This window comes from Rhinatrema bivittatum, chromosome 2, assembly GCF_901001135.1.
Source record: "Rhinatrema bivittatum chromosome 2, aRhiBiv1.1, whole genome shotgun sequence".
NCBI lineage: Eukaryota > Metazoa > Chordata > Amphibia > Gymnophiona > Rhinatrematidae > Rhinatrema > Rhinatrema bivittatum.
In genome coordinates, this window is record NC_042616.1 from 161,894,851 (window position 1) to 161,910,972 (window position 16,122).

Here is a 16,122-nt window from a genome sequence, read left to right on the forward strand (position 1 = left end):
GCTGTGACTGCCTTGAGCGCCGAATCGCAGGGGTCGCACAGGCGCGCATTCATTCAGGCGAAGCCGGCGGCGAAAGCCGCCGGCTCCTCCGCCTGGATGAATGAATGCGCGCCTGTGCGACCTGGCCTAGATTTAACACGCGACCACCCGCCGCCGCCCGCCGGCCGTCTTGAACTAACGCGTGTCCACCCGCTCCCGCCGCCACTGCCTGGAACAGGCGCCCACCCGCCCGCGGCCTAGATTAAACACGCGACCACCCGGCTCCCGCCGCCGCCCGCCAGCCGCCTGGACCCACGCGGCCCTCCGACAGGTATTTAAAATGTTTTGTTTTTTTTTGAACACTCAGGTTTTTACATATTTTTGGTATTTTTTTTTTCACTTCATGGTGCCTGTCATTTCAAATGTCATTTGAAATGACAGGTACCAGCGCACCCTGGTTACTGTATAGGCGCTGTATTAAGCGCCTATACAGTAAAATGGGTTACGCGGGCATAACCCTTCCCTACCGCTTTAAAGCCGCGGCATGCATTTGCATGCGATTAGAGGAGAGTATCGGGGAGTTAGTGAAGAGAACTGTGCGTGCGGGGAGGAAGGGTGCGCCTGACACTGCCGCACTGTTATTACCGCGGCCTTACAGGATCGACCCGTAAGTTGGACAGTAAGTGGCAAAGTGGTAGGAGGTAAATGTTGAATAGGGTGGATGATAAAGAGGAACCTTGAGGAACACCTTGCGTGATTGGGATGTGTGAGGATTGGTGTCTGTCAATTTTTACTATGTATTCTCTGTGGTTAAGATAGGAGGAGAACCAGGAAAGGGCGGTGTCAGCAATGTTGAGATTACTTAGCTGATAATCTCCTTTTCCTTAGTGTAGACAGATGAACTCAGAACGAATGGGTATAGTATCCGCGTGCTAGCAGTTGGAGACGGATCTGACGTCAGCACGGGCGTATATATACCCCCACAGGAAGCGTAGCAACTTAGTAATCTTCCTTGCAAAAGCTGTTATGGATGTGTGTACTGACGCTCAGTGAAAAGTGAAACAGGATTCCCCTGACAGATTGATAGTAGCTGGAGACCGCCAGCATTCCCAACCGGAAGGCGTTGACACCTCGTAGAGTGTACGCTCTTATGGAAATAGATGACATGGCTTACCTTGACTCGGTGAAACCCATGTACACAGGCAGCTGGGCGGGATGCTGAGTCCATCTGTCTACACTAAGGAAAAGGAGATTATCAGGTAAGTAATCTCAACATTTCCTGGCGTGTAGCCAGATGGACTCAGAACGAATGGGATGTACAAAAGCTTTAATCCCAGCCTGGGCGGGAGGCTGCCTGAGGACCATGTAGTACCGCCCTCGCAAATGCTGAGTCCTCCCTAGCCTGGACATCCAGACGGTAGAACCTGGAGAAGGTATGGAGGGAGGACCATGTCGCCGCTTTACATATTTCTGCAGGCGACAGCATCCTGGATTCCGCCCAGGATGCCGCTTGTGCTCTGGTAGAATGAGCCTTGACTTGTAGAGGCGGAGACTTTCCAGCCTCCACGTAAGCTGCTCTGATAACTTCTTTAATCCAGCGGGCGATGGTGGGCCGAGAGGCCGCTTCCCCTTGTCGTTTCCCGCTGTGCAGGACAAACAGATGGTCTGTCTTTCGTAGTTCTTGTGTCACTTCCAGATATCTAGTCAGCAGTCTGCCTATGTCGAGATGGAGCAGCAAACGTCCTTCTTCCGATTTCTTCAAACCTGCCGTGGTAGGCAAGGATATAGTCTGATTAAGGTGAAACTGTGAAACCACTTTAGGTAAAAAGGAGGGAACCGTGCGAAGATGGATAGCTTCTGGAGTGATCCTCAGAAAGGGATCACGGCAGGACAGTGCTTGTAGCTCTGAGACGCGGCGTGCGGAACACACCGCCAATAAGAACACCATCTTCAAGGTTAGAGAACGGAGAGACAGGCCCCGAAGGGGTCTGAAGGTGGATCCCACGAGGAAATCCAAAACAAGGTTGAGGTTCCATAAGGGCACAGGCCACTTCAGTGGCGGACGAATATGCTTGACTCCTTGCAGGAAGCGAGAAACATCTGGGTGCTTGGCGATGGTCTTGCCATCCCTCCTGGGGCCATAGCAAGACAGCGCAGCCACCTGAACCTTGATGGAGCTGAGGGAGAGACCCTTCTGAAGTCCATCTTGCAGGAAATCCAACACAATAGGGATCGTGGTCACATGTGGATTGGTGCCATGAGAGTCGCACCATGCTTCAAATACTCTCCAGATCCTTACATAGGTGAGGGATGTGGAAAACTTGCGAGCTCGGAGGAGTGTATCTATCACGGCTCCGAGTAACCTCTTTTCTTCAGTCTAGCCCTCTCAATGGCCAGACCGTAAGAGAGAATTGAGCTGGATCCTCGTGAAGGATTGGACCTCGACGTAGAAGGTCCCGGAGAGGAGGCAGGGGATGGGGCTCCCCTGCCAGTAGTCTTTTCATGTCCGCGAACCAGGGTCTTCTTGGCCAGTCTGGTGCCACTAGAAGAACTAGGCCACGGTGTTTCTGAATCTTATGGATGATGGCACCCAGCAGAGGCCACGGAGGAAAGGCGTATAGCAGAGTCCCTGGAGGCCACGGCTGAACCAGGGCATCGATTCCATGGGAGAACGGATCGCGCTTGCGGCTGAAGTATCTGGGTACCTTAGCATTGGACTTGTCCGCCAGTAAATCCATGTCCGGAATCCCCCAGTGATCCACAATCATCTGGAAGGCTGTGGGTGACAGCTGCCACTCTCCCGGATTTAGACGTTCTCTGCTGAGGAAGTCTGCCGTGGTGTTGTCCTTCCCGGCAATGTGGACGGCGGAGATGTCCTGAAGATTCGCCTCTGCCCAAACCATCAGTGGGGCGATCTCCAGAGATACTTGTCGGCTTCTGGTTCCGCCCTGACGGTTGATGTATGCCACCGTGGTGGCATTGTCGGAAATCACTTGGATTGCTCTGTTCTTCAGTCTGTGAGCAAATCGAAGGCATGCCAATCGGAATGCCCGAGCCTCTAGACGGTTGATGTTCCACGCTGACTCTTCTCCGCGCCACCGCCCTTGTGCGGTGAGTCCTTCGCAGTGTGCTCCCCAGCCGCTCAGGCTGGCATCTGTGGTGAGCAGGGTCCACGTGGGGGAGGACATCCTCGACCCCTTGCTCATGTGGTTGGACTGCAGCCACCTCCGTAACTGTGTCCGGACCCTGGCAGGCAGAGGTAGGTGCGTGGAATAGTTCCGTAGACGAGGGCTCCAACGAGAGAGCAGGGAGTGTTGTAGAGGTCTCATATGAGTCCTTGCCCATATGAGACCTCTACAACACTCCCACTGCCCAAGGTACCACTTCCAGGGTGGATGCCATGAGACCAAGAACCTGCAGATAATCCCAAGCTATGGGCCGACTGGCTCCCATCAAGTACTGGATACGCGTCTGACGTTTCAACCTTCTCTTGGTAGTGAGACTGACTGTGTCTGCCTGCGTATCGAACTGTACTCCCAGGTATTCCAGTGACTGGGAAGGCTGTAGGCAACTCTTGCTGAGGTTGATTACCCAGCCCAAGCTTTCCAGAAGGGCGATCACTCTGTCGGTTGTCCGATGACTCTCCTCTCGTGATTTCGCCCTGATCAGCCAATCGTCTAGGTAGGGATGGACCAGAATTCCTTCCCGCCTGAGGGCCACTGCTACCACGACAACCACCTTGGTGAAGGTCCGCGGTGACGTGGCCAATCCGAAGGGCAGAGCCCGGAACTGGAAGTGGTGACCCAAAACCTTGAAGCGTAGGTAGCGCTGATGATCCGGATGGATCGAGATATGCAGGTAGGCTTCAGACAAGTCTAATGCCGTGAGGAATTCTCCTGGCTGTACTGCAGTCTTGACGGAGCACAGAGTTTCCATGCGAAACCTCAGGACCCGTAAGTAACGATTGACGGACTTGAGGTCCAGTACAGGCCGAAAGGTGCCACCTTTCTTGGGTATCATGAAATAAATGGAATAGTGTCCAGAATTCACTTCCCAGGCAGGTACTGGGATGATGGCTTTCAAGGACAGGAGCCTCGCCAAGGTAGCTTCCAATGCTGCCTTCTTGTGTATGGGACATGACGATTCCAGAAACTTGTCCGGAGGGAGATGATGAAAGTCCAGATAATATCCCTCTCGGATAATGGCGAGGACCCACTGGTCCGATGTGATCTCGACCCATCTGGGGTAGAAGAGGGTTAACCTGCCCCCTATGGCTCCGTCCCCCAGATGAATCGGCGGATTCACATTGGGAGGCGCGGCCGGGACCTGAGCCCGGGCCTGCTCCCCTCTTGCGCTGCTTGGTCCGAAAGGACTGATTCCTGGCCTGAGGACGTGGTGCCTGGTAGCGACTCCTGTAAGGAACAAAGCGCTGTGAACTCCTGCCCCTGGAGGGCCTTGGAAAGGCGCGCTGGCCCCTTCTGAACCGATCTTCCGGCAGTCTAGGCACTGGAGAGGTACCCCATGTACTGGCCAGTTTATCAAGGTCGCTGCCAAATAGGAAAGAGCCCTTAAAGGGCAATCTGGTGAGGCGTGTCTTTGAAGGCGCATCAGCTGACCATCTCCGGATCCAGAGCTGCCTCCTGACGGCTACGGAGGATGAGATCCCCTTAGCTGTTGTCCGGACTAGGTCTGATGCAGCATCCGTGAGGAACGAGAGAGCTGACTCCATGTCAGCTGCTGGAGCGTTGTTCCTAACCTGTGACAAACAGGCACGCGTCACCACTGTGCAGCAGGTCGCGATCCGCAAAGATAGAGCTGCCACCTCAAAGGTCTGTTTCAGAATGGCGTCCAATCGCCGGTCATGAGGCTCCTTGAGGGCCGTCCCCCCCTCAACTGGAATGGTAGTGCGCTTGACCACAGCGCTAATCAAGGCATCCACCTGAGGGCACGCCAGCAGGTGGATGCTGGCGTGCCCTCATGGGGCATGTACCCATTGGCACATGCCCTGACGGGCATGTGCCAATGGGTACATGCCCGTCAGGGCCCGGCCCCCTTTAAAGGAAGCCGCTGGTGCTGCCCATTCTAAATCTACCAGTTGTTGTGCTGCTTGCAAGAATGGAAAATGGCGGGCTGTAGGACGAAGACCTTCCAGCAGGGGGTTCTGCGCAGAGTACCGTAGCGCTGGGACCTGTAATATCCAACTCCGCCAGACACTGAGCCACCAGGTTGGAGAGATCCTCCTTAGGGAAGAACCGCCTCATGGTTCTATAGGGCTCAATCCCTGGGGGAAGTTCCCCCACGTCCGGGAGTTCGGACTCATCCGGTGAAACCTCCTGGTCTGACTGATCTAGACTGTCCAGCGGCGGGAGGACCCGCTCACGATATGGGCGTGAGGGTCCAGGAACAGGATCCGCAGGAGCCGCCACCGCAGCGGCAGCCGCAGCAGCTGCCGCAGTCGCAGCCACCACAGGAACCGCAGCAACCGCAGGAACAACAGGAACAGCAGGAACCGCAGGGCCTGGACGGGAAGCCGTTTGCATCTGTACAAAGACATGAATCCCCTTAAAGAGATCCACCCAGGAAATGGAAGCAGCCTCCAATCGCCGAGGTAGAAGATCCCCCGGGATTCCCGATTGGTCGAGACTGCCCGCTAAATCCGGGGTAGCCCCTGGGGAACTGTCAGCAAATCGTGGCTGAGACTGGTCCTGGCCCGAGGGTCCCATGGCCTCCTCACATTGGGCACATAGGGAGTCTGGCTCTTCACTGTGCGTGGCTCTAAGCTGGCATGCAGAGCAGAGGCCAAGGGCTTTAATGCCTGAGGCAGGCGGCGCCACCGCTGAAGACGCTGATGCGTTCTGTTCCATTGACGCTGAAAGAGAAGCGGCAATAATATATGCTTAATACAACAGGCGCACAATAATAATATGCGGCAGCAATATGCGCTTAATACAACGGGCGCACAATAATAATAATATGCGGCAGCAATATGCGCTTAATACAACAGGCGCTTAACCATAATAATATACAATATGTTCTCAGCAATAGGCGGCCATGAAAACAGCGCAATGGTATGCAATATGCTCTCAGCAATATGCAGGTAGCAATACACGCTCTATGGCTTTCAATAGGCTCTCAGCAATATGCGGTTAACAATACACGCTCAATGGCATTCAATAGGCTCTCAGCAATAAGCAGTTAGCAATACACGCTAAATGGCATTCAATAGGCTCTCAGCAATAAGCGGTTAGCAATACACGCTAAATGGCATTCAATAGGCTCTCAGCAATAAGCGGTTAGCAATACACGCTCAACGGCCTTCAATAGGCTCTCAGCAATAAGCGGTTAGCAATACCCGCTCAATGGCATTCAATAGGCTCTCAGCAATAAGCGGTTAGCAATACCCGCTCAATGGTCTTCAATAGGCTCTCAGCAATAAGCGGTTAGCAATACCCGCTCAATGGCATTCAATAGGTTCTCAGCAATAAGCGGTTAGCAATACACGCTCAATGGCCTTCAATAGGCTCTCAGCAATAAGCGGTTAGCAATACACGCTAAATGGCATTCAATAGGCTCTCAGCAATAAGCGGTTAGCAATACACGCTCAATGGCATTCAATAGGCTCTCAGCAATAAGCGGTTAGCAATACACACTCAATGGTCTTCAATAGGCACAAGGAGGAATAGAGCTGCGCCTATTACGGGCGCTCAATACCTGAACAAGGTCCACAAAATGGCGCCCTCCACAGCGTGCCACGCCGCCGATCCTCTGTTCCTCGGAGACCAGAAATAAGAGATGTACACCTTACCTGATCCTCGGCGCTTCCCGGCTGGAACCCAGGCGGTCTCCGGCTGCGGGGGGAGAGGGCAAGTACCTTCACCTCCGCGTTTGAGGATATGCACCCACTGCCTCGTCCACGCCGGGACCGAGGCGCCTCGTATGCCTCACCCGAACCTCGCCCGGGGGCTAAGTCCCTGCCGCGATTCGGCCACCGGACCGAGGACTTAGACCTCCGGGGGATCACGGAAATCACCCCGGGAAACTCTACTGGGGGAGGGACCTTAGGGTATCACCGCAGGAGTGCAGGGCTCGATGTTGTAGAAGTTGAAAGAAAGTATAAAGTAGAAAATAGAAAGTAGATTTGGAAAACACGCTCAGCGAGCGTGCAGGCTCTCCAAACTGCTTTGGAGATGGAAATTACTAAGTTGCTACGCTTCCTGTGGGGGTATATATACGCCCGTGCTGACGTCAGATCCGTCTCCAACTGCTAGCACACGGATACTATACCCATTCGTTCTGAGTCCATCTGGCTACACGCCAGGAAATGCCTATTTCTGCCAGACGGGTCATTAAGATTTAGTGGTTAACAGTGTCGAAGGCTGCTGAGATGTCTAGGAGGGCAAGCAAGTAGGAGTTTCCATGGTCCATGCCTTTGAGAATAGTATCTGTCATTGATAGTAATAGGGTTTCTGGATTGCGGGCTTTACGGAAGCCAAACTGTGAGGGGTGGAGAATATTGTAGTCTTCTAGGAAGTCAGAAAGTTGTTTAACACCCTTTCCAGAATTTTAGAAATGAAAGGCAGGTTGGAAATGGGTCTGTAATTAGCTGGGTCTGAGGGGGGTCAAGATTTGGTTTTTTAAGGAGGGGCCTTACTACAGCAAGTTTGAGTGTGTCTGGAATGCTGCCATGTGTGATAGAGCAGTTGATGAGTTCAGCAATGGGCTTTGCAATGGTGGATGGGATGGAGAGGAGGGTTTTTGAGGGAATGGTGTCTAGGGTGTGGGATGCTGGTTTCATCTTCTTTAGAATAGCCTCAATTTCCGTATTTGTCGTGGGGTCAAAGTTTCTGAGTTTGCTCTTGTTATCATTGCATGGTGGCATGAAGGGGGCGGGCTTGGTTGGAAAGCGAGTAAGAATGTTGTCAGTTTTATTCTTGAAGTACACTGCTAGTTCTTGGCATCTGATACTGGCACTGTCCTCGTTGAGTGTGGTGGTGGCGGGGTTTGTGAAGTCTGTAGCAAAAGCAAACAGTGCGTTCGCGTTGAATTGATAGGCATGGATTTTTTTGGCGTAGTAGTCTCGTTTAGCTTGAGTGATAGCTTGACGGTAGGTGTGTAAGGTATTGATGTATGTGGCTTTGAGTGTGGCAGATGGTTGTTTGCGCCATGCATGTTCTTTGGATCGTAGGTCATGTTTAATCTTCTTTAATTCAGTTCTTCTTAAATGAGACTTGCAATATCAATTTCCCTCTCAGAACCGCCTTTAGGGACTCCCAATACAAAGACTTATTTGGCGTCTGATCCCCATTATGCTGTTCAAAGTCCTCTATTGCCTCTTGTACTGCAGAACAAAACCTGTCATCATCCAGTAAAGTATCGTTTAGTTTCTAGTATTGCCTCCCCGTCTCAATCCCTTGGATCTGTATACCCAACCATGTAGGAGCATGGTCAGACCATGTAATTTGTCCTATACCTGCCTCAACAACCCTTGAGCACATACATTTATCCACTAAGAAAAAAATCTATCCTGAAATAGGAGTTGTGGGGGTATGAATAGAATGTATAATTCCTCTGGGCAGGGTCACTATGCCTCCATATGTCCAGCAGGTCCCTCTTCTGGATGAAATTTTTGAGATGTTTGCGAGTGGATTTTGCTCCTAAGCGCCCCCCCCCCCCCCAACCCGATGAGTTAACTACCCTAGGTTGCAGCGTTATATTAAAGTCTCCTGCTATTATTAGGTGCCCCTCCCATTCAGAATCCAACAATGCCCCAATCTCATCCAGAAATGCTTACTGATCTGTATTTGGAGCATATATGTTAAGCAAAGAATATACCTCTTTAGCTATTTCTAATTCCATGAACAGGAAGCGTCCTACGGGATCTTCCCGAAATTTCAAAACATGGCACTGAAGATCTTTATGTAACAAAATTCCCACTTCAGAGTAACACAACCCTTTAGTGGCCGCAGCAAAGAATTGGCGGGGGAATAGTGGCCATTGCAGTAGCCATTTGTAGCAGCGTTTCAAATGAGTTTCTTGTAGGAAAATAATATCCGATGCTGAACTTTGCACCTCTGATCTAAATAGGTGCCTTTTTTGTGGACTATTCAGTCCCTTAACATTAAGGGACAGAATTGAATCGTCATCATCCTGTCTATTACCTCTGCAAAAGTGCTCCCTAACTCTTGCAGTTTCCCTCTTCGCCTTCTCAAGGTGTGATGCTGGTCTTGTCCCTATGCCATACAGTCCCAGCCATAATTCAACTCCCTTCAGTGGAAGTAGGCCCCCTCTGAAAATGAAGCTCCCCTTTACCGTGTGCAAAGAATATGTAGACCAAGCAAACATGCTAACCATTATCACCCTTCCCCATCTTCCCTATAACTATGCCCATTGCTGTGTACCCACAGCGGACCTGCTACCGCAGATGGGGGCAGATATATTCGCGAACATGTCCCAACCCTCCCAGCGCCACTTTTGTAACGTATCCCTAATGTTACAAACATTGATAAGAAATCACTAACAAACAGATAGCTATGCCTTGAATAATACTCCCAGACCAATGCTGTTCCCTGTTAGGAACTCCCGACTTGCCAAGTCCAGATGTTCTTGTGAGAACGTTCACCCCTTCCCAATGTCCTTCTCAAGATGTTCCGCTGCAGTCTTCGGCCTCCTTTGCACACTCTCTGCCACCTGGGGTGTCCACATTCAATGTTTGGGATGTGTCCTTTGCTGAGGTTGTGAGTTTAATGGCGTGGCCTGCCTCTTTCAAAATGGCCGCCGCTTCTTCAACAGTTTTTGCTTTGGTTGTGGATCCTTGAATTGTCATAGCTATGCCAAACGGGAATAACCACAGGTATTTTATTCCTTCTTTCCTTAATAACGCTATGATGTCTCGGCGATGTGGACAAGTGCAAGGTGTTGCATATAGGGAAAAATAACCATTGCTGTAGTTACATGATGTTAGGTTCCATATTAGGAGCTACCACCCAGGAAAAAGATCTAGGCATCATAGTGGATAATACTTTAAAATCGTCAGCTCAGTGTGCTGCAGCAGTCAAAAAAAGCAAACAGAATGTTAGGAATAATTAGGAAGGGAATGGTTAATAGAACGGAAAATGTCATAATGCCTCTATATCGCTCCATGGTGAGACCACACCTTGAATACTGTGTACAATTCTGGTCGCCGCATCTCAAAAAAGATATAGTTGCGATGGAGTAGGTACAGAGAAGGGCAACCAAAATGATAAAGGGGATGGAACAGCTTCCCTATGAGGAAAGGCTGAAGAGATTAGGGCTGTTCAGCTTGGAGAAGAGACGGCTGAGGGGGGATATGATAGAGGTCTTGAACAAGTAGATGTGACTCGGTTATTTTCACTTTCGAATAATAGAAGGACTAGGGGGCACTCCATGAAGTTAGCAAGTAGCACATTTAAGACTAATCGGAGAAAATTCTTTCACTCAACGCACAATAAAGCTCTGGAATGTGTTGCCAGAGGATGTGGTTAGTGCAGTTAGTGTAGCTGGGTTCAAAAAAGGTTTGGATAAGTTCTTGGAGGCGAAGTCCATTAATGGCTATTAATCAAGTTTACTTAGGGAATAGCCACTGCTATTAATTGCATCAGTAGCATGGGATCTTCTTAGTGTTTGGGTAATTGCCAGGTTCTTGTGGCCTGGTTTTGGCCACTGTTGGAAACAGGATGCTGGGCTTGATGGACCCTTGGTCTGACCCAGCATGGCAATTTCTTATGTTCTTATGATCTTATGATATGTCAGCAAAAACCGCAATTGTATTCGAGTCCCATAACCAAGTTTGTTGTTTTCCGGCCGCAATATCTCTCGGTTTATTATTTATCTTAGGGCCCATTGATCTGTGGGCTCTTTCCAGTTCCACCTCAACAGCGCCATTTTGTTGGCTTAGCAAAAAATGACAAATCTTCCTGACCATTGCCCCACAGACAGAATACTCCCTGCTTTCAGGAACACCACGGAACCTCAGGTTATTCCTCATACTCCGATTTTCCAAGTCCTCAACTTTTGCCTGAAGGTCCCTGTGGTCACTAGCGATTCGAGCATAATTTTTCACCGCTTGTGCATCCAGTCTCATGTCGCAGTCATCCACTTTCCTCCCAATCTCAGACATCTTCTCACACATTTCAGATATTGTGGAGAGTAATTCTGTTTTGCTATCTTTCATTTCTTTTCGCAAATCAAACGCTTGAATTCGCCCCTGGTTGGTAGTTCAGTAAAGCACGCCACCGATCCGCCCGAGTCACCTCCCTCCTCCAGCTCAGATGCATCTGAGAGCGTGGATTCTCCCATAGGCCCGTCCTCATTGTTCATTGCTTTAGAATAAGAGAATTGTTTAAAGTACGGACCTTTTTTCTTTTGTGCCATCCTGGAGCTCTGACACACCAGAGGGCTTGACAGCAGAGCTACAAAGCTTTATGCTGCGCAATTTCTTAAATTATGGCTCGGGTGTGGATGGAGCTCGGGATCATGCGTCCATCTTGTTCCGCGGTGCTAGCGCCGCCCTGCCTCTGACTGATCTTATTGTACAGTATTGAACTGTATTGGCATAACTAAGTCAATTCCCTGCCTCTCTAAACTTGGCCATGGAGATGAGCTGAGACTGGTAAGTGGGTTATATTACCCCATCAATATCTAGAGCAGTGGTTCCCAACCCTGTCCTGGGGACCCTCTCAGCCAGTTAGGTTTTCAGGATATCCCGCATAACTATGCATGACATGATTTGCATTGTCTCTCTCATGCATATTCATTGTGGTAATCCTAAAAACTGACCTGTATAGGTGTACCTCCAGGAGAGGGTTGGGAAACACTGGTTTAGCAAACTTAAGCATGTTTGAGTTTTTAAAACTTCATAGAATGGCCAGCTCACTTTTGCCATCTCGTAAAATAAAAGTGCTGCATTTTTAAAGAAATGCAATCTTGTCAACAAACCTTAGTAAGGATCACAGAATAGAGAAAAAGCAACACTCCAAATTTATCTGTCCATACTGAAAACTGATCCCAAACTGCATCCTTGAGTTCTGCAAAACTCCTGAATGTACTTTTTCTGGAAGAGAAAACAATGAAAAAATACACAGTCAGAAGCAATGCTATTGTATTGTGAAATTCTGTCAAAAACAGAGGGGGAAAAAAAGGAGCTGTGCTTATTAGAACTTTGAAAAATTATTTTCTAGATGAAAGTATATAAAAACTACTAACAATTACTACTGCTTTTCATCTGATACAATTACCTTGAAGATTTTTGTTTAAAACTGAGCAGTGACAGCTTTTAACAATAATCCACAATCATACTGTAATAATACAAACCCAAGAATCATTCAGATCCTTTTCTTTTCCATTATTGAAATTACAAACCTTCTACCACTCAAAAAGTCAAATGTGCAATAAAAGATAACATTTGCTGCATACATATGGATTTTTTGAGAGAGCTGTTTGAAGTGTTAAGCAAGGTATTTCAGAATAGAATTTGTTATTCCTCAATGACTGTATACAGCAAAGACTACAGCACAAGGCTATAGCTGCACAATTCATACAAGACTTTCAGAGCAAACCTTTTGATTAAATACAAGAATATGTTAAAGCAGTGGCTTGACTGAGATCAGAAAGTCAAGCTGACACTGGAGTTGGGATGAGTGAAGGGCTGGGTAGCTTGTAAACGGTGGGTATGATTGACCTAAAAAAACAATAGGAGGGGAAAGGAGTCTTAAAAAGGAAAAAGGGCAGTCTGAAATTGATAATGTTGTTGCAAGACTGCATTGCTGTTCATTAATGTTTGCTCTCTGTCATGAAGTATCTGAATTATTTTACACAAACTGTAGAATTGCTTTACATTTTTTTTTTAACTTTTTGCTATAAGTAAAGTATACAATAATTCCTGGTTATATCAATGCATTCGTGAATCTAAAAATGTGCTAATATCATTCATGCTAGGCTGTACCAGTTCATTTACTTTCACACCGTTTGTAAACACAAGTGTGCAGCACAGAGGTAAATCATTGCTTTACTGCCATGAGTGAGTATCAAATGAGTTAATGTGGATAACAAAAACAAAGTATAAAATAGCAAATTTTCTGCATTTTCCTTCACTAAAAAGAGGTTATGCTAAATTTTCCTAATCTAAATTATATATATATATAAAAAGGAAAGCCAAGCTACTTAGCTGAAACAGGTGTTCTCCATAAACAGCAGCATAAATCAGCACAGAAGTGGATGACGTTATTAGACAATGCCAAGACAGAAAATCTCTCAGAGCTCAGAAAGACTGAGAAGGTCTTCCCACCCAGCCATACGGGTCTCCTCAGTCACTTCAGCCCTAAGAAGACATGGGAAGGATCGTGTGGCTGATTTATCCTGTCTCTGGAAAACACCTATTACAGGTAAGCCACTTAGTATTTTCTGTGGTCAAGCAGGATAAGCTCAGAAATTGGGATTCCTGTGATAGGACTGGCAGATCATGGCAATCTGTCTATACTGCTTGAGAATGGAGGATAAAATTGAAGAATGCAGCAACAAAAACTCTAGGTAGTAAAGAACACTGAAGATACTGATAGAAAACTATGTCACAGTTCTGTAATTATCTTCCACGAAAGCAGAATGTAGATGCGTTAAAGAAGTGGCTCTTAAGTAAAGTGAGCCTTTACTTAAGAGATGTAGTCCTGCTAGATTGTATCAGTAAGTGATACAGAGATCCAAATAGAAAGTTCTCTTTTTAACTAAAATCCCTTTTGAATGGATTAAAAGAAACAAAAACATTTTGAGCACTTTCTGTGGGGAAAGTCCTTTCAAATGGAAAAGTAAATCTCTTCTGCAGTCACTGTATGAAGAGCCTGCTCACCTTTATGGGTATGCAGCTCTGGAAAAAATATTGGTAAGACAATGGGATGATTTAATTTAAATTCAGGAACCTCTCTTAGGATAAATTTAGGTGAAGTTTTCAAACCTTCTTATATACAGTTCTTTCATAAAAGAATAGATTGTGAAACTAGAGCTTGCAATTCATTTATTCTTGAAGCAGAAGTAACTGCTATGGAGATTAAAACTCTCCCAAGAAAGGAATTTTAGTTCTGCTATTGCTACAGATTCAAAGGGTAGTTTCATGAGCTAAGCAAGGACTACATTCAAATTACAAGCTACAGAGGATTCTCGATTAGAGGTTTCAGATGTGCGTCAACTGTAGGTTGATGAAAAATAGAAGCGCTTTCCACAATTTTCCTGGTATACTATGATGGCACTAAGGTGAAAAGCAAGTTTGCTTACCGTAAACGATGTTTCCGTAGATAGCAGGATGAATTAGCCATGCTGTTATGGGATCTGTCAATCAGGCCTGGGAGGCGGAGCTTTGCTCTCTGCGGCTGCGCGTGTGTTCCCGCGCAGGAAAGTAACGGCATGTAAAGTAAAGTAAAGTAACAGCATGGCTAATTCATCCTGCTATCTACGGAAACATCGTTTACAGTAAGCAAACTTGCTTTTTCCCGTCGATAGCAGGGCTGAATTAGCCATGCTGTTATGGGAGTCCCAAGCTGTTGATCACGTCAGTAGTGATATAAGTGTTGGACGTGATCTTTGACATTGTGGCAGTCACCGTTTGTTGGAGGATAGAGATTGCAGTATTGCTTGCCCTATCGTCGCATCAGTGGCTGCTTGCTGGTCAAGGCAGTAATGAGATGTGAAGGTATGCAGTGATGACCATGTAGCTGCCTTGCAAATGTCTATGGGTTGCACCTCGTTCAAGTGTGCTAAGGAGGTTGCTACTGCTCTAACTTGGTGAGCTTTAGGAGTAGACTGTAAATGTAAATTTTGTTTGTCATAGCAGAATTTTATGCACTGCGCTATCCAACTGGAGATGGTGCGTTTAGCCACTGGTAATCCAGGTGCCTTCGGGTCGAAGGAGACAAAGAGTTGAGAAACACGGGAGTCCGAGTTTGTTCTTTCTTTGTAGTGTGTTAAAGCTCTCTTACAATCCAGTGTGTGCAGTAGCTTTTCCCTATCGTTTGCATGCGGTTTAGGGAAAAAAGTTGGTAATTCCATTGTCTCATTGAGATGGAATGGGATAACTACTTTGGGTAGGAAGGACGGGTGAGTCCGTAGAACTACCTTCTGTTGATGAAATTGCAAGTATGGAGGATAATGGACCAAAGCTTGTAACTCACTAACTCTTCATGCTGATGTTACTGCAACCAGGAATACCACCTTCCAGGTGAGGTATTTAATGTGTGCCGAGTCCATGGGTTCAAAGGGATACAGCATGAGCTGTTCCAGAACTATGTTGAGGTTCCATGGAACTGGAGGTTTGGATACTGGAGGACGAATGTGTGTTAACCCTTTCATAAAACGAGTCAGCAATGGGTGATTGGATATAGGAATGTCATTGATTGGTCTATGATAGGCGCCTATTGCGCTGAGGTGAACTCTGATGGATGATGTTGCTAGACCAGCTACATATAGTGTATGAAGATAGTCAATGAGCAATTCCGGGGAGCAGTCCAATGGTGGTACACCATTGGAAGTGCACCAGGCAGAGTAGCATTTCCATTTATAGCTATAATTTTTCCTGGTTGAGTGTTTCCTCGATTGTAACAAAATGAATTGTGCTGAAGTGGAAACTCCTTGTCCTGTCAGTAGGAGCCTTTCAATCTCCAAGCTGTCAAGTGTAGAGATGAATGTAGCGGGTGTAGTACTGTTCCTTGATCTTGGCTGAGAAGATCTTGATGATTCGGTAATAGAATTGGATCCTTGATGGATAGTCGAAGTAGGAAACTGTACCATGGTTGCCTCTGCCATGCCGGGGCTATGAGTATCAGTTGAGCCTTGTCCGCTATGCACTTCTGAATTGTTCTTGTTATGAGAGGTATGGGAGGAAAGGCATACAGAAGGCCTGTCGTCCACGGAATGAGGAAGGCATCTTGAGCTATCCTGAATTGGCTTGGTCTTATCGAGCAGAATTTGGGAACTTGAGAATTGATCTCTGTTGCAAAGAGATCTATGGAAGGTGTCCCCCACTGCAGAAATATGTCCTGGACTACTTCTGTATTGAGTGTCCATTCGTGGGGATGAAAAATGTGGCTTAGTCTGTCCGCTCTTGTGTTGGCAACTCCCAGTAGGTAAGTTGCTTATAGATGT

At 47.6% G+C, this 16,122-nt stretch overlaps 1 protein-coding gene across 1 annotated transcript in view; it reads right to left on the reverse strand.

Annotated features, from left to right (window-relative positions):
* Window positions 1-16,122, reverse strand: part of MINDY3 (MINDY lysine 48 deubiquitinase 3) — a 696,716-nt gene that overhangs the window by 512,123 nt on the left and 168,471 nt on the right. The window contains exon 6 of the mRNA XM_029588822.1: window positions 11,935-12,049. Coding sequence (XP_029444682.1) covers window positions 11,935-12,049 — 115 coding nt within the window. The remainder of the gene's footprint in view (window positions 1-11,934; window positions 12,050-16,122) is intronic.